A 24,372-nucleotide genomic window follows, 5' to 3' on the forward strand; every position below is an offset into this window, starting at 1 on the left:
TTGTGACTAATAATAAACAGGTAATTTGTGCATTTAGTATCTGAGCTCTTTGGAAATTTGGTCATTGAGTCAAAAAACAGAGCTGATTTCAAAGCCGAGACACTTCCAAGTAGGTTTAAAACATTCATTACTTATCTGTGTAGCTGTCATGTAATTGTGATTTTGCAACTTTTAATTTAAAATCCGGTTTTCTCAGTTGATGATTAGTCTTTTTTTTGGTTCTGATCTGTGTTTTGTCCTCTTTATCTTTAACTTAACTCAACATTGTTGTAAATGAGGGCAGCCTAAATGATTCTTTGTGTTTGAAGTGTGCATTAAAACTGATATGAGAAAGCAGAGCACCATGGTCATCTAAACACATGAAAAGGTAATAATGAATTCACAGCGCTCTACCTTTGCCTTTGAAATGCTTCCCCCTCTTCCCTCTGTTCTCTAACCCTGAGACCCCATGCGGAGCGGGGAAATATACATATGTGGCCAATTGGTTTTCCTTCCATCTGACTTGTGCCATTCGAGCTCAGAAATGGCCTCATCACTTCTGCCTCAGTGGCCATCAGCGATCCGCCATGTTGACTTTTGCCTGTGCCAAACTAACATGCGCCGCCACCTGCCTCATCTACATTTTTGTAAATATGATACGGCGTCCTCGCTGCCCCGAAGTCCTCACGGGGCAGCGACTGTACAGCCCCAAGAGTTAAACAGGCAGGCATTAATAAATAGGCTGCCTGCCAGAGACATGAGCTATTAATCACCAACACGTTCAAACTGACGGGGGATGATTTGCATCACCGAAACGTCTGCGTGTAAACTGAAGAGAAATGTTCAATATTTACTATAATAAGTTAAGAAAGGAGGAGAGGAAGAAAAAACACAATGCATTTGATTTTATTTCTGAATCAAATAAGTCCATACTCGTAAACACATATTACTAAATGATCTTTTAAAATATACAGCAATTAACAGTTATCTGTGCACCTGATTCACACAATCTCCCTGTCATGTCATGTGATTCTGTTGATTTTTCTTCCTCCACTCGTCGCCACCTCAGAAACCAGATTTTACATGAACTGTCTAGTGTGCTCTCTAGTGTTTTAGATTACCTGAATCTGCTAAAACTAACTGCAAACAATAAGGCAAAAGGTAGGCAATGGAGGTACAAAGTCTAAACCTACTACTGTTTAAGACACAGTGAAGGGAAGAAAGATGGTCGACAGGACTGCAGCAGTTACTGCTTGGTGCTGGAGAGACCCTGCAAACGGTGGTGTTCCCTTAACCTGCAGAGAGCAGAACAAGACAGGGGGAAAAAAGGGATTTTAAACTGTGTGCACGTGGACTAAATCACTGTTTCTCACTGGTTTGTACTCTTAAAGGGATAGTTTGGATAGTTAAGTTGAGTTTAAGAGTACGCTATATTTAGAATATTTTTACTGCTGTGATTAAAAGTCCAATATAGCTCTCTCTCTGTCTCTCAACCAAACTCCTTTCACAAAAACAGCAATTTTACCTTGCAGAAAATGGGAGTTGTTGGTCGACCCTGCCTCAGTCTGACAGTCTGTTTGTGTTACTGTGTGACGTCTGTGAATCTAAACTATCGTTATTAAATGTTAAAGTCACAGAACAACACAAACAAACCAACAGATTGAGGCAACAGTAGCCCATCAGCTCCCAAATGTTGCGAGGTTAAAAATACTGATTTTGTTAATGGAGTTTGGTTGGTTTGGAGATAAAATGCAGTTTTCCCATCAGAAAAGGCTGTCTGACAGCAAAGTAAAGCAGCAACAATATTCTAAATATAGCACAGACTTAAAGTAATATAGATGTTTTTATGTGAAATAGGTTTTGCTCCGAACCGCCATCGACTGTTGGTAACACACTGTGGAAGTAACTCATACGACCAGAGTTCAAATAATCCAAACTATCCCTTTAAGGTTGAAGGGATGCTAACCTGACAGCATTAATCCTGATGAATCCAGAGGCATCACATGGGTCGTAGTCTCCCTGCACGTCCATGCTGGAGTGAAAAGAAGAGAAAGAGGCACGTGAGGAAAACGTAACTCCAGAGAAACCAAGGAACTGAAGGAAAAAGTTGCAGGACATTCTGGTAACAAAATGATTGAAATGTTTGGTATCATTGCGGTAAACATAAGAGACATGGAGCCTCATCAACTACTGGGATAACTGGATCATTGATAATCTGCTCTTTCTGAAATAATGCTCTGATCGATCTTCCTCTGAATGCTCCTCTTTAGCATTGTTTGTCCTGAATAACGGAGAATCAATACCGCGGAGCGAAAACACGTTCGTGCACACAAAAGACGCGCATGATCCATTTTAAAACAATCCCATCATATCAACTCTGAGCTAAGTGTCGAGATGATTTTGTAATCTGACGTTTCTGTCTTCCACTTTTACCCACTTCTTCTTAAAAAGACGTGAATCTATAACTTGTGGCACTATGTATTCTGTGTTGTTGTCAAGTCATCTCCTCGTGGTGCGTGCGTCTCACAAAGCGTGTCCGTGTGCTGTGTAATTACGGCAGTTTCTACCTGCAGTGCTTAATACACTCCCTCACTGAGTCCTCTCCTCCCTGCGGCACCCCCAACTCCCGATGTACAGCTTGCACTCATTCTTCAAAAGCACTTAGCAAAAGAGGAAATTGCCAACAAATGATAGGATAAACACTATAAAAAGAAAGAGCGACAACTAAATCATCAACTCTCAATACAAGGCTCCCTGCCCGGCACCTGAACACCATTATGAGTGAGTGGCTTAAAAGAATATGGCACTGTGTGTGTGTGTGTGTGTGTGTGTGTGTGTGTGTGTGTGCCTGTGTGTGTGTGCAAGCATGTGATATTTTGTGTATTCCTTTAAGAAACCCTGCAGTCTAATTGAGAGTGGAGCCAGCGGACAGCGAGGAGGGTGACATTTCTGTCTCAGATGGGTGCGGTGACGGGCTGTATTACCACTGTGTTAATGACGCCGTTTACTGTTGCCCGCCGAGAGCCAACAGGATGTCAGCGGGGGTCTCATGCCTAATCTGGTCTGTGTGTGTGTATGTGTGTGACGGTGGCAGGTCATCATGTCGTGTGTGAGTCTGCTGCTGCTTCCAGGTGTATAACTGTCAGGTACAATACATGAACGTAAGCTTACGACGGCACCGTGGAACTTTTGTTAATCCACAACAGAGCTGCAGTAATGACTATTAGAATATTATTAGTATTATCAAATAGTTTAAGACGTAATGTCCAAAATCTGCAGATGTGATTGATTATCTTCCTGTTCTGGACAAAACATGACATTTGAAGACATCGTCTCAATATCGTTTATCACTTTATAGACCAAACAACTAATCGATTCATTGAGAAAATGATCAACAAATTAACTGATAATGAAAATAATCGCTACGTGCAGCAGCTCTATTCCAAAAATAACCCCTCCATCTCACAGTGGATTTCACCACTAGCATGGCCTCTTATCACCTATCAGAATATAATCTTCGGTATTATTCTTACATATTTTGTATCACAACAATGACTGCGGCACTGATACATCGATGAGGCTGATATTATCTGTCGACTTCGGTGTTGGTGTGTGGAGCAAACCACAACAACAAACGCTGCATTTTTTAAGTAAATTTGTTTTTGTTTTTTTGAGCATTTTATGCCTTTATTATTAGACTGTGGACAGTAGAGAGCTGTTAGGAACTAAGAGGGGAGAAACAGCATTGTCAGTGCTGGTAGCCACATTTATTTCTTTTTAGCCAACATAATTTATTAAAACCACTCCTTGTTGTTTCTGCATTATGTTTTGTAATAAACTCTAAGCAACAATGAACGGTGAGCACTATTTTTGGGGAAAAAAAGGGCTGTGAGTCTGGCATCCTGCACACACACTCTCCGTGTGGTAAACCAGTAAGAAACTGGAAAAAGAGGATTAAAGGAAAAAAAAACATCATCAACAAAGTTTTTTTTGCCACTACAATAGCCAAAGTATAATTTTTAGTTATTAATTCATATCTAATTTTTGTTTGCCATGAAGTTTCCTGTGAAATAATATTATTTTATCTTCTTCATTCTGAAATATAAACATTGATACTGGCTCTATTTAATACTGCATCAGCCAGTTTTTGATACTGCTGATACTACTTTACTGCTCCAACAAGTAGACGTCATGAGTACTGTGTGTGCAGGCTGGAGATGAAAGACTTGATCTGAAAATATTTGATAATCAATCAGGTTTTTCATTCATTCTTCAGGCAAAATATCACGGCTACAGCTTTTCAAATGTGAAGATTTGATGCTTTTCTCTGTCATGTATGACAGTAACCTGAAAATCACTTTGATTAGGACTGTTGGTGGGTTAAATAATAGCAGATTGATCAAATATCACTAGTTGCAGCCCTGTGTGTGTGTGTGTGTGTGTGTGTGTGTGTGTGTGTGTGTGTGTGTGTGTGTGTAGGTAAATGTGCAACAGAGATGTGTGGATATGTGAAAACACCCACTGTCCAGCTAATCACAATTAAATATCCCCCTGACTTGCGGTGGTTTTTCGATTGGCCCATCTGAAATGAGGGACCGCTGCGCCGACACCGACCTCCGTCACGCTCGTGTGCGTCGTCCCGGCTCAGAGACGTGCCTCGGCAAGGTCAGGCGTTGAACTGAGAACACGAGCCTCCTTCATCAGTCAGAGTTTCTTAGCAACTCGCTGGGTGAAAGATCGATGAGTCGTAACTTATCTTGAGTGACTCAGCAGTGATTAAATGTTTTACTGACGACAGAATTCTCACAGAGAAAGTAACAAGCTAATACAATAAGGGTTGAAAGGGCTGAATGAATCCACGGTCTGAGTACAGTATAATCTCTGTTTATAAAATATACACTCGGCAGATTGATTTTTTTTCCCCGAGTCTTTCTCTGTTGCCAAACCAGCCTCACAAACTGAATGGCCGACTGTGTGAGACGTTTCCTCGCCTCGCTCTTTCTGACCTGCTTAACTAGCATGACGCCCACGTACTTTCCTCCTAAAAGCCGAGAGAAATCACCTCTCTCCTCTGGCTGAAAACGCCATTAGCTCCGTGACTCTAGGGTACGACCGGAGTGTGTGTGACTGCAGAGGCATATGGAGGGGTTTTTACTTTGGTCAGTGCTGAGCCTGCCCAGAGGGCATCGGGGGTCAGCCTCCTGAACAAACCCCACTGTTACCACGGGGGGCCACAGGGGCTGCGGCAGGAGGGGCTGGGGTCGGGGTCTGCCCTCCAGGAACTGAGCTCGACACTTCTCTGATGTCTTTGTGAGGCCGGGTCGGTTTAGTGTGTCGATGTGGAGGACGTAAGAGGACTCTGGGCGCGCTGACCTGAACAACGGGCTGACTGGTGAACATGTGGAACAGCTGCACTGAGCCCAGAGCAGCCAAACACAGCCGTCAAGTCAGAACAAGCACACACACACACACACACACACACACACACAACGATTCACTGACACATGGCTGCTTTTATAAGCACACCCACACATACACACACACACACACACACACTCACTTTCATTGTGTCCCCGCTTACCTGACCAGCTCCTCGTTGTAAAGGGACTTGGGAGACTCTCGTCCCAGGATGTAGACCTGACCCTTGAAGACAGACAGCTGTACTTTGCCCTCCACGTTCTCCTGGGATTTGTTTATGCAGTGTAGCACAAATTCACACTCTGGGCTGTACCAGAAACCTGAAACAGCAACATATTAACATATATTTAACATACACCTATTTAACACAAACATACTTTATATAAAAGATTTAAGAGTTTTGTTGATATTTATATCCTTTCTTCAAGGATGAGGAGTAGCCTGCTGGTGGGAAAAAGTAGGCAGTTAGGAGGATTTCTGCCACCTTCTAATCCTGCTATTCCATCATATACACTGATCTTAATTATTGCATATGTTAATGAGTGACATTAAATTATTGTTTAGGAGAAATGGGAGAAAATTTCTCAATGACAGGATAATCAAACATGTCAACCACTGATAAATAAAAATATATAAACAGTCTGGCTGACTGTACATTTTCCTCATGACATGGGTCTGTTACACTGACAACATGTTATAGTGTGTTTTCATTGCATCTTACAGATGGCTTTACGCAGTATAAATAAAGATAATTTAAAATGCATTAATTTATGAGGTAGTATTTTTAAAGTATACTTCACAATCACCATGCAAGCTGCTGCCGCCATTATTTTCTGGTGTTTTCAGAAGTAGCGCGGATGGGAAGTCCCTTCTTTGTGCAATCGATGCAGTTCTTGACAAACATGGTTTGTCATCCGTTATTTTGCAAGTTGTAACTAGATCGTAAAATGTGCAGCACAGCAAATCACAACTTGTCAACCAAACCTACTTTATCGGATTCAAAACTTAAAATAGTTGCTTTTCAAAGCAGCCTGATTGTGGAGGCCAGAATCCTCTGCAGCGGCTGTGGGTTTGATTATTATGATTAATCAGCTGTTTGACCTGCAGTCGTTGCTCATGAAAAGCTCTCTTTATATATATTTACATTTATTATTATAAGTTATTAACTGGACAATGATATATAGGATGTGGAGAAGCAGAGAACGCAGCTCCTCCTCTGCAAATCCTCCATTTGCAGCACGTCTACAGAGGGATGGTGTGATGCCCACAGTTCCCTCTTTCATAAGCTCCCATCATAAGGACCCATTTCTGTTCCAGGTGAAGTTCATACACCCCTTTCTTTTGTCCCATTTCGCCGACCTGGACCATCAGTCTCTGAGACAGATGGGCGAGGGATGTGAGTGTATATGTTCAGAGGTCAGGCACGCCCCGCTCAGCGGGGGTCCTCCTCTCATCAGCGGCTGACCTCCACCTCGTCGTCTGGCCACGTTCAAAGACACAATCCTTCCCCGCTCTCTCTCTGCCTCTGAGTTGGCACGAGGCGTCGGACATGACGACTGCACACGGGCCCCGGTTGAGTTTAGAGTCAACTAGATTTTATTCCATCTTCACGTCGGATCTTTCTACGTGCCACCATGAGATTCTCTGTACGGTGATTATCTGGTTAGAGTGAAGTAACTATGCTTAAATTGGTTAATCACTTGGTTTATTTAGTTTTAAAATAATGACGTTCCTTTCATTTGACATTTTGTTATTGCTTGTTTTATTTACTTCAAGATTCCTGCTGATGGTGGTCAGTTCTCAAAATGTCATCTTTTAATCGACTAAGCAATCAATTGATCTCTAATAGTGATGTTTTATTATTTTCCACCTGTCCAGTCTGCGCTGCATCACCAACTTTAACTGCTGCAAATTCTCTCATGATAGACTGTTTGTGTAAATAGTGACGTATTGATGCAAAACAGATGCAGGACAGGTGGATTGTTAACATAAACCCCACTGCCAGAGTTATTAATGATTTAAACCCACAATGGGTTTAATCTCTGCCCTGCTTCTGAAGGTAGCACCTTTGTGTGTGTGTGTGTGTGTGTGTGTGTGTGTGTGTGTGTGTGTGTGTGTGTGTGCTTGCTTCCTTCCTGTCTCTGGAGGGTATAACTGAAGTGGCCTAGTAGTCAGTCTCTAATGGCACTGATCCTATTATGTGGATGAAGGTGCAGGGGACTGGCGACTGAGCAGAAGGGATGATTAAGACACCTGAGCCAAGTAAAGCTCACACACACACACACACACACACACACACACACACACACACACACACACACACACACACACGCAAACACACATGCAAACACACTGAGCACAGAGACGTATGCATGCATTTAGCACGTTCGCTTCCGCAAAGCGACGTTGACGTACAGCCCGACTGATACTGGATTCTTCAGGCCAGTGGTGATATTAGTTATCGAGGAAAAAGACACAGGTTCCATAGTTTTAAAGTTTCAACAACAGTGATGGACACATATTGAGTGGGACATTTAATGTTATTTTGCGGTCCCTCCGTTTCCAGGTCAGGAGGTCATGTGGCTCAACTCTCACCAACGACACCTGCAGCTGATCAACACCCCCCTGGATCCACATATTTCATAATTCAAAATTTGTCAAAGTCTGTATTTAATGAGATTTTGTTGTTCTGTTTCTGCCATTTTTTTCCTGTTCTGTCTTCGTATTCGTATTTCCTTACATGTTCGAGGGTGTTGCACAGTGTAAAGTCTCCTGTGGCAAACTGAAATAAATCAAATTTGACTTGACTTCACGAGACATTTCCCAGTTAATCCACCAAACAGCACTGACAAGTTGATACATACTACATGATAGTTTTAATTTACCTCATTTCTGTGCTGCAGTTTCTTGTTGCTTATCTTTTGACATATGCACCTATAAGAATACATCTGCATCTGCAATAAACCGATATAAGACAGTTAATCGGCCTGATTGATTTATCAGTTTAGCTCTACATCTGACATGACAAGACAGTTTTCTAAATGTTGTAATTTGAGATGCTGCAGAGGACATTATGGTCTTTACTCAACAACTGACAAAACTGACTTCTAAGCAGCCTTATGTTCCCTGAAATCATCTCAGCCCCCGAAGCTGCTGTTCATCCGTCCAGATTGTTTAGATATGATTTTTGGGGATTTGTGTAAAGGTGTCTGCTTTCTCTCAAATAGAATCAAACTAGTGTTGTGAGCAGGTTCAAACTTTCTTTTTTGGATGGAAGGAAAATAGTTCCTACATCTCAGGCCAGAGGAAAAATATGTATTCTTGATTCTGAGGAGACCCGTTCCCTTTAAAATATCATGACTAAGCAAAATAATAAAAGGAATAAAAGCACGGAAAAACAAAACATGTAAGTGAAACTATCTAACTGAGATTTTGTATTCTAAGGACTTACCGTTGTAAACCAGTTCAGAGAACTTGATGCTCAGTCCCTGTTTGATCCGACGAACCTCTTTGTCCATGGTGAAGTTCTCGATGTCTAAATGAGCCTTCAGCAGGATTGTGCCTCCTGGGGTTTCATATATCCCTGAGAAAACGCAGAAAAAAAATCAACTAAATTAATTCATATTAGCACAAAACACAACAGCAGTTGTTTTTAAAGGAATTTACTACAGATACAATATTTGTTGCAATATTAAAAAAAATAAAATACACTTGAAAATATGCACTTTATTAAATAATAAATCTGATGTGCAGAATTTTTTGTAAGTATAAAATCCTTTTTTTCTTTAACTTAAAGTGCTTCTGTTTTCCATCTTTAATAAATAAAATTTGCCAACAACGACTTAAGCATGTGCAAAAATTTGCAATGAATGCTTGAATTATGCATCTACAAATACATATAAAACATGAAATAATTAACCATGTCAGATAACAGTAGATATTATCAGTCCTGTACATTTTTTTATTGAGACAAAATTCAATATACTGTTATATCCCTGGAATTAACAGATCCGTATGGAGAATCATGCACCTTAACCAGCCTGTATAATGTCGTCTGTCTCAAATATTCAACGTAATATCTCAGCATTCTCATGATTTTATATAGTCTACCACGCAAATGATAGAAATTGTGTGAGTGCGCATAATTCTCTCTAAAACATGCCTTAATTTTATCACAACCAGCAGCACCATCATCATCATCATCATCATCATCATCTGAGGCCTTTCACAGGAGCATAAACTACCAGCCCTGTTCATCTGAACGAACTACAAGCAAACAGCTCTATTAGCCATCAGCTGTCTGACAGACAGGCCTTCACAGCACCTCACAAAACATGGATGAGCCTGTCCTGGGTAAATGACAGGGTAGGGGGCCCCTGCCAGCCTGGAGCCTGGACCCGGGCTCTGCCTACCCTGCAATTTACCCCCTCTGGACAGGGAGGGAGGGGTGAGAGGAGAAAAGATGAGGTAGGTGACGGGAGAAATGAAGCCGTCACTCAAACGTCAGCTACAACAAAAGGAGGGCCGGAGAAACGCTACCGGACAGATCTGACAACAGAAATAGGAGCTTTATCGATGACATCCATTTTTTGCGAGAGCTGAGATTTTGAAAAATTGAGTGCCGTTTCCACATCCAGCACACGGTTCATCATTCCACCTGTCAATCTGAAAGACAGGCGCTGCTTCCTGATTCGAGCTATGCTGCCAAACAGATACTTCACCATAACCAAATGTCACTATTCGCACGGTGATCCAAAACTTTTCTCTAAGATTTAAAGGACGAATTTAATCCCATCCGATCAGGTGAGCGGTGGAGCTCAAATCTGTACGACCCCAAATACTCCTGAAAATGGAGAAGCGCCTACTTTGTGCTGGCGGCCAAAAACCGAGCTTAGCGGTGCTGCTAATTGTCTAAAGCCTCAAAAGGTTGCCACCTGAGCTAGAACGGCTTGTGGCCTTTTTGGTGATCTGGGGCCACGGAGGGCACGTAGGGACACTTCCGCTGGCTCCATCAGATAAATAAGTTAAAACTGCCCTCCAACACAACTTGGCTTAAGTGCTCCAAAAGAGAGCTAGCTTAACGGAGATAGCAAACAATGAAAGGCTATCAGGGTAAGCTCCAACAGTGGCAGTTTGGTTAAGCTTAGAGGGACAACACCCCAGTGGTTTTTTGAGGTTTTAATCTTGTATACAGGTACTGCAGGTATGCTAACCCTGCTGCAGGCCTGAAGGGGTTCAGGTCAGGAATTAATTCCTCCTGAGCTGATCCCCTCTCACCCTCGGGGCAAACTGTTAGTCCAGCATAAACAGGCGACACATGTACATAAAAGCAGATGAACGTCTTAAGATGGATAGAAAACAACACTGAGGATATTTTAATGTGAAACAGTTTGCAATTTAGCAGAGCAGGACAGATATATATCAGCTGATACCACTTTATATCATCAATATTGTTGTGTGTGTTTTCTGATATGCGCCAACATAAAAACATTCATTTTAGACAGAACATGATGCAGATTGTTTTTAATTTAATTAGAATTATCGCCTCACCCTCCCCTTCCAAGCATGTAGCAGAAACTGCCATGGCTGCAAAAACAAGAAAGGCTGCATCCTGAGCCAGAGTTCAGTTTGTCTGTTCTGGGCTACTGTAGAAACATGGCGGTGCAACATGGCGGACGCCACGGGAGAAGGTTAGCGCCCTCTGCAGACATAAACGGCTCATTCAAAGGCAACAAAAACACAACAATTCTTATTTTCAGGTGATTACACACTGATGAAAACAGACTTATGAACATTATCTTCCATTCCTGCCATTAGACCCCTGTAAATCTTACACACTGAGCGTTTAAAAAGAGCTACAAAAACTTGGACGAAACGGTGTTCAATTATTTTAAAACTTTGACAGCGACAACATCTATGTTTTTTGTTTTGTTTGTATATCTTTTTTATTGCCTCTCTTCCATATCTTTGTCACAAGATCAGCACTTTGAATATCAACTGATTTATCGATACTGGAATATTTTTATGGCACAAAATCAGCACACAACCCACAACAAAAGGTCTATTTTCATTCCAGGTCAAAGAATTCTTTATATCAGCCACCATATCTGTAATCGCTGAATTCTTCCCCTCTAAAATTGGCATCAGTCTCAAAAATCCCAGATTGGTCAAACTCTAAATTATCTACTGATAGTTAGTGTTTGAACATGAACGATAAATAATTTCAATGAGTGAAAACTCTTAAAATAAAAATAAAAATAAACAGGTCAATACATTAAAAATGTTTTTCAAGCTTTGGCCCTCTATTTCTTTTAGTGCCACTGTGTGGGAGTTTGACAGCAGAAAGGACTGGACACGAGGCCGTCTGCTCATCATCAAAAGACGCAGCCATTTCCGACTGCTTTTGACGGGTGCACCTCTTCTAACGCCATCGCCGGCGCGCAGGTCAGAGGCCTGACGGCGCCGTGACAGGTGGGAAACGTTAGTCTGGCGCTCAGGCTGTTGAATGTTTTGTAGCACAGTGACAACATTCTTGACAAACCATTTCAATCCCCTCCGCCTCCCTGACCCCCACGCAAATAAATATGACCCCACACAAATAGGTATGACACGTCCCCATTCAAACCCTCCCATCATCTATTGTGCTAACGCGGCTGCCATTCCAGAGGAGACCAACATGTACACTCGATGGTAGTTATTCAACCACTTGGACACCTCGTGCTCCACCTCTTCCTGTTGCTTCAGTGGAGGAAAAAGCTTTGATCTTTTGTTCAGCCGAGGGGAGAGAAAAGTGGGCTTCCCATTTTCCAATTTCTACCTGCCAAGTTGCGCCACAGCCACAGTCTGTTGGCCAGTCAATTTGTCAATCACAGCACATAGTGTCGTGGGGAAAGAGGAGTGCGTGTGTGAGTGTGAGTGTGTGTGTGTGCGTGCGTGTGTGTGTGTGTGGCATGCAAGGCCAGGACAACTCACTGCCCTTTTATATTAGCTGTGGTAACACATGTAGAGACCTAACAAAGGAGCTTTTCCAGTTGCCTGTCGATACCAAAGATGAAGAGACAAAAACATCCGCGTGCGACCGCAGGTGATCGTCTGTATTTGTTTGTATCCGGCGAAGCGTGCGCGGCGCTATCCCGCTCGCAGTGTGTGTGTTTTCTGCATGCGTGTGCATGCATAAGTGCAAGGAAGTAACTTCGGTGTCTATGATTCCAGGTGAACCAGAGTAAAACATTTTCCTTCGAGAAGAGTGTGTTTGCCATCCAGCCCACTTTTATGGAAGTGGAACAGCGAGTGTGACACTTAAAGCACTCACGTAAAATAACTGCAAATTGCATGAAAGCCCCAGATACACTGAAAGGAAAGCTTCTGAATGGATGTAAAATTAAAATACTGAGACGTGTTTCAGAGTGAGTGCAAATATGTCCGTCTCACCGCATTTAAAGTGTGTATCACTGTTTGTGTGAGTGAGGGAGCCTGTCACACTAATTTGACACAAATAGAAAAAATGCCATAACCAAGACAGATGAAAATAAAACATAATTTTTAATTCCTTACCTCGGGACTTCATGCCAATGAAACGGTTCTCTACGATGTCAATCCGACCCACGCCATGTTTTCCGCTAAGAGAAACACAAAGACACACACACACACACACACACATTACTTTCATCTTGAATTAGATTCATCCTCATAAAGGAGCTTTCAAGATGAAGTTCATTCATAATTACCCTGCTAGTCAAAAACTTGGAATATCCAATACAATATTAAAAGTTCCCATTAATTAGAGCAAAAAACCAAACAAACAGCAGCTCAACACACTGCCGGGAAATATTTGACATCTTTTCTCCACAGACCTGTGAGCATCGCTGGTAAAGTCAGCATTAGACGTATCATCATCTGTGGCATCTTCTTCAAATGGTCTGATCAAATATTGTGAATCTCAAAATCTATTTTAGTTTCCCCTGACAATGGAAATTAATTCCACGGCATTAAATGAGAACTGCAAATATTACAAACTAGTTTGTGATGCGTGTAATCAGGAAGCAGCGCTTAAAATTTCAGACAAATTCCCAAAAAAACATGCTCAAATCGTGCTCACAGTAAGAGGCAGAGGAGACGGATTTTTCTTAGGAATCCGTCGGCTCACTTTTAGTTTCTTTTTATTTATTTATTTATTTATTTATTTATTTATTAGGACAGGTGGACAGCAGAGAGGAAGGGGACAGAGTGGAGGAGACACGGGAGGGAAAACTGGTGGGATTCGATCCCAGAGACGCATCATTCCAGAGATAAAAAGGGTAAAACTGCTTTTCGGTTAATGCTTTACGATGATGCTTACCCAACTTCATTGAGGTACGAGAAGATTTCCAGTGGTGAGTCCTTTGAGATGCTTTCCTTCACATTGATCACCTTGACAGGCACTCCTACAGGAAAAAAAAGATTTCTTAAATTACATCCCGCTAACGTACAAATAACACAAAAATAACTTAGGACTTATAATGTACTTTACTTGTAATGCAAGTTTTAATGCAGCAATTAATGATTTCATCGTAGGTTGATTAGAAATAGGCTTGTAGAGCTGCAGCAATTAATCAATTAATCGATCAAAAAGAAAATTGGTTGCTAACTATTTTGATCACTGATGAATCACTGCAGTCATTATTCAGTCAGAAACGTCAAACATTTGATCATTACAGCTTCTTGTAAGTAAAGATTTGCTGCTTTTCTTTGTCATTTATGACAGAAAATGAGTCTTTGGACAAAAGAAGCAGTTTAAACACGTTACTTTGTGCTCTGGAAGTTGTTCTGAGCATTTTTCACAATTTTTTGATGTTGTATATATGGAACGATTAATTAATTAATCATTTAAATAAATAATTGGCAGATTAAAACAACGATGGAAATAAGTGTTGCTGTTGATTTTGAGGAAGATCATTTCCTAAACAAACTTGAATTATCATCATTTATTTGTTTTAATGCAAAAATGACATTTTTTTTTACCCTTCCTGCATATTTACTCAAACATACAAGATAAATATCATTACTGGCGTTTTGTGACAAATTTCACTTCTGGGGAAAAATATCATCCAGTAGTCGACCACAGTCACCTCTGCTGTTTGTATTTGTTGATTCTTATCATAAAGTAAACACACCATGAACTGAAAACACCACAAAAGAAGAAAACAGTTTGCTGGTTTAGAGTCGATGGGAGGATTTAGATTGGTAGCACTTATTCCTGGAAATGTGTTTTTGGCTCTCGTTCAGTTCTTCCATCTAAAACTTTTATGATGTTGGTTCTGATTTGTGATTGACAAAGAAATTACATCAGCCTTTCTATTATTACATAAATAGAGCTTTTAATGGGAAATGCAGCCTTGTTTTGTGTTTAAAGGGAAACTGAGCCTTTAAACAGAAGACCGGTTTGCAAGAAACTGCACCGGTGTGAATCATTCACGATTAGAACGGCGGCAAACGTGCCTAAATACAAACGTAACAGGAAAACAGCCTGACATTATCTGCCAGACTGGTTTCTGCTTTTTGACAAGGGTAAGTGATTTTCATTGAGGTCAGAGAATCAACAACCACAACGAAGAATGAATCCAAACATGTAACATTTATACATAATCAATCAAGAGTTTTAGGAAACGGCTTTTCAGAAACTAATGGAAAAGTGAAAAAACAGCAACAAGTTGATAAAATCTGCTGACAAGTGCTCATTATCTCGCCCGCTGAAATCAATAGTCGTCAGCTAAAAGTGAAAACCATCACAAAAGGAGGTGGTGAGAAGGGCTAATAAATTCAAAAGGCCCTGCTCGTTTGAAAGCTGTGAAATTGTGGGCAGGCCTTTACCTAATTCAATTACTCACGCAGCTTTGTTACCCATACTCTCTTTTAGCGCTTAGATTTCTTTGCGCCGCTGAGCGTTTGTGTGTTCGTGCGCATGTGCGGGAGACAAAACCACTCGCGGATTCATCGCCCATCTTCCTATTTAGGGTGTCTCAAAGAAAAGAGACACCCACGTTCACTCCGCACGCTTCCTCGCCAAAAGCCACTTAAACCAAGCACACATCCATCACTGTCACCGACCTGCTTATTCACGGCCTCCGATGAGCAACGTGGGCCAAAGGTGGAGGCGAGGAAACAAACATGACATATGGGTGTGTGTGTGTGTGTGTGTGTGTGTGTGTGTGTTGAGAGGAGAGCGTAAGCATCTTAGGAGGAAATGAGAAAAAATCTGCGCCGTCGGTCAGTCCTATACGTACTTTTGCGTGCTTGCAGTTGTCAGTCAAACGGCTTTGAAGAGAGGAGCAGCACTCGCGGCCGCCTTTCAGCCGGCGTTTACAAAGCCCTGACAGGAATGACACGTGAAGGACTTGACAAATTTTTTTAGACAAGGGCTTTGTTGATGGCCCTTTCTCATATCGCGGGAATCGTGGTGGCTCCCATGGAAGAAGAAAAAGTACCTCCCGGTGCAGGAGAGGGCAGTACGGATGATGCATTACTAAAACCGCGCGCCCCCCTCCTCCTCCTCCTCCTCCCTCCTCCCAGATACCTAATAATTAGATTAAAAGTTCAAATAAATTAAGTGTCTGAACGTGGGAGTGTAGGGGCCGGCCTTTTCGTCCCCTGCGCTCTCTTTTTTCCCCTCGCTCTCTCCATCATGCGGGTTCTATCATTCACTGAGGGGTCTTTTTCTCGCCGTGATCCCTTTCTTCAGTTTTTCGCAGCCTAACAGTGCAGACAATGGGAGCGCAGACACAGTTGTAGGAAAAATTACTGCTTTACATTTTTCCTCTCTGTCTCTTTTTCCTCACCACCTCTTTGGCATGAAAAGAGGGAGGGATGAAATTTTTTTTCTTAAAAAAAAAAAGAAAAAAAAAGAAGGGGAGAGGAATGGGGAATGCGGCGTTTGACGGGGGAAAAAGGTTCCTGTCGTTAAATATTCTTTTTTAATCAGTGAGAAAACTTTGGTGAGAAAGGCAGGGATGAAAAGGTGGGAGGGGGAATGAAATGAAACATTCTTGTGCTGATCTTGTGCTCAGAGGGAGGAGTAGGCTCGGGCCTTTGTGTGGACAACTAAAACAGCTTTTGTCATAGGGTGCTCAATAAAGGCACAGGGAATATGTGTGAAAACAGCGCAGGCCTGCAAAGAACCCGCGAAACCAGACCAGGCTTTACTACTGACGCCAACCTACTTGTTTTATAGTTAAACATTTTCTCTGGGAAAACTGGTAAAGTGAGACCTGGACACCATTTCACCACATTTTAATGTGCACTTTTTGCAGCTTTAGCGATCACAAATATTCCCACCAAATGCCAACCTTTTGAACTTCCCTTAAATCACTATTATAGCTCATAAAGCTTCCCATCATCCCTTGTGATCAGAGAAGCCAGTGTCTGTCAGCCGATTGATGTCAGCTCTCCGCAGCCTCCGCTGGTGACCGGGGATGAAGGGACATCTGTGCCGTTTGCCCCAGGCTTGGATGTTTCTTTGCCATTTTCTCTTTGCGCAAACATGTGACACTTTCCACTATTCAGCCCTGCCCTGGTGGCAATATATCTAATGAGCGTTTTTTCTGGCCCCTCGGGGCTTGGTGTATTAGCTGGACTTAATGCTTCCGGCCTGCGTGTGTGCCTCCAGGCCAAACATGGCAGCTTTGGAGAGAGTAATGCTGTGAGGGGTTAAGGATAAGTCTGGGTGGTCAGGAATGGTGATAAAGTGCAACTGGGTCAGCGTGAGAGCTGTAGCCCTGCGGCGATAACCATCAATGTTAAGTAACATGAAGAGACGTGGACACTTGAGTCGGACACTTTCCCTTATTGATGCATCAGGTCAGAACTGATATCATTCAATACAAGTAATGCTAATTAATTTATTTCTCTTTTCCAGCGCCTGATTAGCAACAAAAACTTACTGCACTTTGGTGTAATTTAAACACATGATATGTGAATTCAGACAGTCAGGATCTCTCTCGCATTAAAGCAATAACACAGCACATAGTTTGATGACATCTGACGCAGTGTGGGATCATGGGAGGAGACGAGGTAAAATTAAAGATTTACTCCAAGTTTTCCAACAAAACTATCCCCGGAATTTATAGCAACTAGCAGCTAGTAGGAAACTCACTGTTACCCTGAATAAATGATTGATTTCTCTGGGTTTGAACTTTGTTGGAAATGTTTGGGATAACGTACGCGCACAACTCAAAACAATATATAACATATAACTAATTATTTTTAGATTTTGTTTTGTGGAAATGTTACGTATTATAGCTTTAATTTGCCCTGAGAAAAAAACCTTGATGAAAACGCAGCAGAACTGGCAGGTGCGTCGCAAATCCACCAACAACTCAGACAAAAAAAATAAAAGACACTCACTGACCTCAAGGTGGCGCTGTAACAATCACGTTTTCGCAATTAACACAAAAACTTGGCTTGGCGTAGCCTCCAAATGCTTTCACCATTTTAATCTCTCAGTTCATCTGCATCTTTGCACAGTTGGTGTCTCTGTGACCCTGAATCATCCGCAGACTTCACTGACATAAAGTTATGAAGGAAATCAAGGAAATTCCAAAAAGTCCAGCCGCTTTTCAGGCCTGTGCACTGAAACCCACTGACCTCAAACTGATGCTGTGATAATCATCACTTTAATCTTTCATGTCATCTTCTTCTGGTCTTCCCCTCTAAAGATGATGATTTTCGCGATCTGCGTGGTTCCCGTTAGAACCTTCTTGCAGATCACCTTGATTTTTAATTTTGTTGTATATCATGTGCAGAAATAAAATTATAACTTTGAATTTTCATTGAGTCTAACAAATAATTACTGTTCATTTCAATAATCAATAATGCTGGTTATCAGCTTTCATGATGTATTTGGGCTGCAACAAACAAATATTTTTGTTATTGATTAATCTGCCAATTATTTAATTAATCATTTAGTATGCTCATCACAATTTCCCAGAGCACAAAGTAACGTTTTCAAATTGCTTCTTTTGTCCAAAACTGTCATAAATGAGAAAAAAGCAATAAGTCCTCACATTTAAGAAGCTGGAACCTGCAAATATTTGGCATTTTTGCTTAAAAATGACTGAAACGATTAACTGATTATCAAGATAGTTGACAATTAATCTTCTTTAGAGCACATAATTGATTAATCAACTTGCAGTTGCAGCTATAAAACACACTTTTGGCACTTTTATCATGAAAGAGTAAAGTAAAAGTTGAAGAACTGACAAGAATCAACAGGTGAAACGTGTGAGCACAAACCGTTTTTGAACTCTATCTCCAGTACATCAGGGGTGCTGGGAGAATCTTCTGGGTTCTTGGTCATCAGGTACAGGTCAGCTGGAGCATGACTCTGAAAAAATACACAAAAACACACACACTCATTCTCTCCATTTCACACACATTATTCTCCTTGATGAATAACCAGGACCTTGCGGGACCTCATCAGAGAGCAGTAACGTCGGACGGGGGAGGCCATTGTTCGAGGTGATAACAGACAACTCCAGACATGGCGGGGAGAAGAAAAGAGAGGATGATGCGTGAAAAAAAGGAGAAACCTGAAAACGCCATCAGGAGTTGAGTGAAGACACAAAAAAACAGAAAAGAAAAGAAAAAAAAAAATCAATGTTCCATTTTTCTCCTCTATTTGGTTTCATTTTCCCTGCGTGGCCCTTCACCGCAGGGGAAGGCGGGGAAAAGTGGGATGCAGCGAGAGGGAGAGCGGGAAAGGGCAAAAGAAAGAAATGACTCACATCCCTGAGAATAGTGAACACTTGACAAGTCAAAACACACCTGATACTATGACAGAAGCTATTTGAGCAACACTTACGTCCTCGATAATATTCTGCCTTTCTGTAAAAACCTGCCGATTCTCTCATGTGTCTGCGGTTCTTCCCTACCTGTCCTCACCTCCTCTAATCTTCCAGTTTTCCAGTTTTGATTTTCTGAGTGACGTTTGCCTTCTATTTTATTTTCAAATGAAGATTCTTTTTTTTTTTTTTTTTGGCTAAATGGGCATCGCACAACAAAGTCCACTCCCTAAATCCACTAAAGTTGTCCCGGGTGACAGACGTTTGTCGTTTTTTTTTTCCAGTTGGCGGGAGCCGGGTGCGATTTCAGTAAGTCACGGTTAGGACCTAAAAGAGCGTGGTGGTCTGACGTGTCTGCCCGGCGATGTGGCCCTCCAACAATTACACAGCATTAGGACAAGACGATGGCCAATGTCTCCTGAGCTGAGGCAAATTGCAGGGGGACTATGCAAAATAACTACTGGGTGCATTTAAATGGAAAGCTTTACCAGACACTAAATCATCATACAATAACTAATCGGCATCTGCTCGTCGCCTGTCAGTGAGGAGAAAACGAGCAGCGCAATCACTTTCCTTCCTTTTAACTAAACACCAAAATTGACTGGGAAGGCGCCCGTCTTCCTCTCCTTTATTTTCTGCCTCAGTGCCCTGAAAGATGCCAAATGAGAGCGAACAGGAGAGGGGCGAAATGACTACCCTAAAAAGCCTTTTGATGCATACTCTTTGAGGGGGGAAAAGATGGACTGAATTTTAAATACCATAGAACGAGAAAGTCTTCGGTCCTTTAGGTGTTACATGCTGGATGTAAACTAATTGTTGTCTTTTTCATCCCGCAAGTAAAACACAACAAAGCACATAAGAGCCATTAGCTTTACGAGTATTTTTTAGAGGTGACTTGCTAATTTACATGAAACTTATTTTATTAATTCTCATTTTTGAAGCCTTTGAGTATTTTATCATGTTTGTCTTAGTGATGTTTATTAAATTTTTCAAGATGAACGTCCTGTCACTTTTACCGCAACTCAAATTATGCATGGCTCAAAAATAAGGAGTGCACACTTGACCAGGGCAAGTAAAACGCCGTGGGCTCGCAAATCTGGCAACTCACTACCCCGACCACGAAATTAAACTATGTCATTTTTCATGCAAAAATAGCAGAAAATGTTGTTTTCATCCCCTTGTATGTGGAGATTTCTCACTTTCCTTCATTAGTTATTATATTAAACTAAATGTCTTGTTTTGTCAGTCCCAAAAACATTCTAAGACTTTGAAAAAGCAGAAAGAACTTCCACTGTTTTCTGACATTTTATCAGCCTTGCAGCCAGAGATTTAACATGACAACTGATCTTTATTATCTGATAACAACTAACTATTAAACTATTTGCACAGGGGCAAAAACTGACTTTGGGCAAGTAGATTTATGACATTAATGTTGAACCCTGTTATGAATTAATTAAATGAGCAGCTCTGGTTTTAGTCTTTCTGACAAAACTGATTGAGGTATACCTTTTTAATTCAATCTCTAGAGAAATAAATATTTTGATTTCAGGTTTTGGGTGAATTTCAATTAACGTTCTCAGTTTGAAATGATCCTGTCTGCCTAAAAAACAGAACTGAGTGCATAACTGCGCTGTAGCTTTAAGCAAGGCCTAATATAAGAACAGTTTCCACCTGATCAATTAAAAACACATTCTGAAAATGCATCCAAATTCATTCTCGTGGCTAAGCAGTACTTGAAAACTCATGCATGCTCCAACAACGAGAGCTCAAACTTAATAGCTTATTGGACACAAAGAGAAAAGGAAAAATAAGGGGAATAGGCTTGTTTCCAGTGAGCGAGAGATCAATGCATTTCAATTCAAACCCCCTGCAGGTGGACCTGTCCCAAAGCCGTGGCCCTGAAAGAGAGGAAAAGGTAGAGACAGAGAAGGCGGGGGGCAGGGGGGGTATTGGTGGGAAATGGGGCATGAAGCGCACCATCATGTAGCACAGAGCAGCTCCTTTGGCAGTCTTTGCTTCTGCCATATTGTTGTGCTAAACGTGGCCCATACAGCAAAGAAGGAGGCTGACGCATGAACTTAAAGCAAGTAAATTTCTATCTTTCCACATATTAGTTGCCTCATTGGTTTTCAATCGAAGCCAACGGAGCCAAAAGAGGGAGAGGTGGCAGGAGGGAGAGAGGAGGGGGGGGGGGAGAAGGGGAAGGGAGAGTTGAGAGGGAGATAGAAGAGAAGAGGATGGTAAAAAACATCTTTGGCGCAATGGGTTGGAAATGACGCTTAAATCACCACGTTTCAAGTCTGTCCTTCTCTTTAAAATGCAAACATGGCAAATTGAGACAAAACTAAAACAATATACACATGATGTGCTGGAGAGATATTTATATTCTTAACACCCAGGATGTTTTGGTTAATGTTAGGGCCTCAGCTGAATTTAATGAGGACGACAGACACTTCTGCATGGAGGCAAAGCTACGGCGATGCCGAGGCGGACGCGAGGTGGGAGCACTCGCTAAGTATTACAGGTCAGACCAATCAGACCCGAGGGCAGCGAAGGCACATGACAAACCCTGACCTCTTTGCTTCAAAGCACACATTCACATGCACACACACACACACACCTACGAGCCCACTTCCTCTCCCCACAGGCAGCCCTCTGTCCGATCCATCTTTCCAGGCAGCCATGCGACCGGCAGAAAACAAGTTTTCATTTCCTCTAGGTGAGCAGGGGCTTGGCGTCACGCTCCTTTACTCCCGGTCAACACGAGCGGCGGCCCATCAGCTCCCTGATCAAAGAGCGGGGAAGCTCTCTGACAGAGGCTATAATTAAGACTGAGGTGATGTTTTAATGACTCGGGACGAGTGTCAGGCTGCCTCAGGCCGGGCCCTGACTGCTCATGTGTGGAGGGACGGAGACAGAGGGAGGAGACGGCGCATTGAGCCATCTAACAACTGTCTTACCGCTAATCAAATCTGATGAATACCACAACATGAGAAATGCAGCACACTAGACAGAAATAATATCTGAGGTATCTGAGGCATTTTAGGAAGAAAGCCATTACAGACAAACGGTTCCCAAATCAGTGTTCCTATCCACCTGGAACTGAGGAAAGGAAAAATCTGAAATAAACTCTGCTAACTTTAGGATAACTCGACCCACCAGCTAGCATTGCCAGACTTCTTTAATCTGTATTAGGAGAGTCACAATTAACAAAAACTGATCAAAATGACCTTTAAATTTCAACAGGTGAAATCAAAGGCAGGATCAATGATTCCTCCACCTGACACATGTTCAAAGAAAAAAAAGAAAACACTTAAAAACTAGTTTACCAGCCATTATATCACACTTGATACCACATAAATCTTTTCAAAAAGGGATTTGAAACTGTAAATGGCATAAAACCAATTATCTGTTAATCCTGACAAATCAAGACCTGATAGTCTAATAAAAGCATCAGTCATTAGTGCTTTAAAAAAAAAAGTTTAGATTGAAAAGTCATGACCTTAAAAATTGAAAGTTAAATCTAATCGTGGGTTTCCCATCGCTGTTTTTGCTGCATTTGTTTGTTTCAACGAGAAAAAAAACAACTGTTGCAAAGTTGTTTAGCCTGGAAACATGAGAAAAGTCGTGCCAGTTGCAGGGTAACAGATATAATAAGTATAATATAATAAACGATAAGCAACACTTTCTTACTAAAATTAAGACAGGATTCTCAAAGTTAGTTAGGATTTGTTTCTGTGATGAAAAATTGGGAAAAATTCTGTCTCTTTCTTTCTTCACCTAAAACTTAAGACAGGAAGTTTCTGTAATACGACGCCCTGCCAACTAGGTCTTAATATGGTTAAAATCTTCTGTGGCGATGCACAAAATTTTACACTGCAACTCCAGTATGTATCATAATATGAAGCATTTTCTGCTAATTCAATTCAGCAACATTTATAGAGAAAATAACCAGGTGGAAAAGTGTTTTTTGGCTAATCCTGTGAATCCTGTGACCTGACAAATCAAAATCCGGTAAATCTAATAATAGCCACGAGGCAGTCCTGCTCACCGCATTCAGAATCTATAATGTCTCTCAGCGACAGATGGACAGTTGACTGTGATTTGTTCAACTTAACAGCAACCTCTACCTCCGTGCAGTCAACAGGTGCATGCTAACACTGAATGATGTGACTGTATAAACATGATAAGTGATGGCTGGAGTTGCCCTGGGCGCATGTCTTCACATCGGTTAACGCTGCCAGATGGAGGTGAGTAAATAAAAAAAAGTCTTTGTGCTACAGGGGAGGCGGTTTGGGGTTATCAGGAAGGATACAGTGTTAATCATAGAGTAACCTGAACTCTGCTGACTCTTATCTACAGGAGAACATATGAGCGACCATTTGGACATTTCCTAATCTGACCGTGTTGAGCAGAGAGGGGCCTTTGTACCGCAGGTGGGGGGGGCATGGAGGAGTTTGAATAGTCGAGGTCCACCCTGCGCCTTCAGGGCTGTAACTGGAGGAGTGATGGAGGCTGATACAGAGAGGAGATGCAAGCCGACCTCTCTCAGATGACCTTCTGGGTCGAACAGAATCTGTCATGTTGGTTTGAGCGTTTGGGTGGGAAATCCGTTTTGCTGATGTTATTACACTGGTTATTTTTACAACCGTAGTTCAGAGATAAAGGAGCAGTGCGTAGGATTTTAGCGGCATCGAGCAGTGAGCTTGCATCCCTCACCCTCACCTAGCGTGGTTGGAAATACATGGAAGGATGTATCTGGAGTTTGTGTTTGGTTTGTCCGTTCTGAGCTACTGTAGAAACGTGCCGGTGCAACACGACGACCTCCACGAAAGAGGACCTGCAGCCTCTGTTTGTATAAAAAGTTCATTCTAATGCAACAACATCACAGCGATTCTTATTTTCATGTGATTATACACTCATGAAAACATATTTATGAATATTAAATTCAATTTCCTGCCAATTAATTACCATAAATTGTACAAACCGGACCTTTAAATAGCATTAAAGTTCATCTTAATTATTGTGATGTTGTTGTTGTGATATTTAACCTCATCCTGATTAACAAACATACTCAGAGAAAGTCAAATTACCAGAAGGGTCAGGGACTGTGGCTACAGAAAATTACTCAATTATTACAGCTCGTTCAAAGTTCAAAATA

General features: G+C 41.6%; 1 protein-coding gene across 1 annotated transcript in view; it reads right to left on the bottom strand.

Annotated features, from left to right (window-relative positions):
* Positions 1–869: 869 nt before the first annotated feature.
* ass1 (argininosuccinate synthase 1) overlaps positions 870–24,372 on the bottom strand; it is a 33,740-nt gene continuing 10,237 nt past the window's right edge. The window contains exons 9-15 of the mRNA XM_084746172.1: positions 18,664–18,754; positions 13,736–13,820; positions 12,952–13,016; positions 8,849–8,980; positions 5,561–5,717; positions 1,946–2,011; positions 870–1,274 (exon numbers count right to left, since the gene is read on the bottom strand). Coding sequence (XP_084602298.1) covers positions 1,226–1,274; positions 1,946–2,011; positions 5,561–5,717; positions 8,849–8,980; positions 12,952–13,016; positions 13,736–13,820; positions 18,664–18,754 — 645 coding nt within the window. The 3' untranslated portion in view covers positions 870–1,225. The remainder of the gene's footprint in view (positions 1,275–1,945; positions 2,012–5,560; positions 5,718–8,848; positions 8,981–12,951; positions 13,017–13,735; positions 13,821–18,663; positions 18,755–24,372) is intronic.

The sequence above is a fragment of the Lutjanus erythropterus genome, chromosome 20, assembly GCF_056507025.1.
Source record: "Lutjanus erythropterus isolate fLutEry1 chromosome 20, fLutEry1.hap2, whole genome shotgun sequence".
In the NCBI taxonomy this organism is placed as follows: domain Eukaryota; kingdom Metazoa; phylum Chordata; class Actinopteri; order Lutjaniformes; family Lutjanidae; genus Lutjanus; species Lutjanus erythropterus.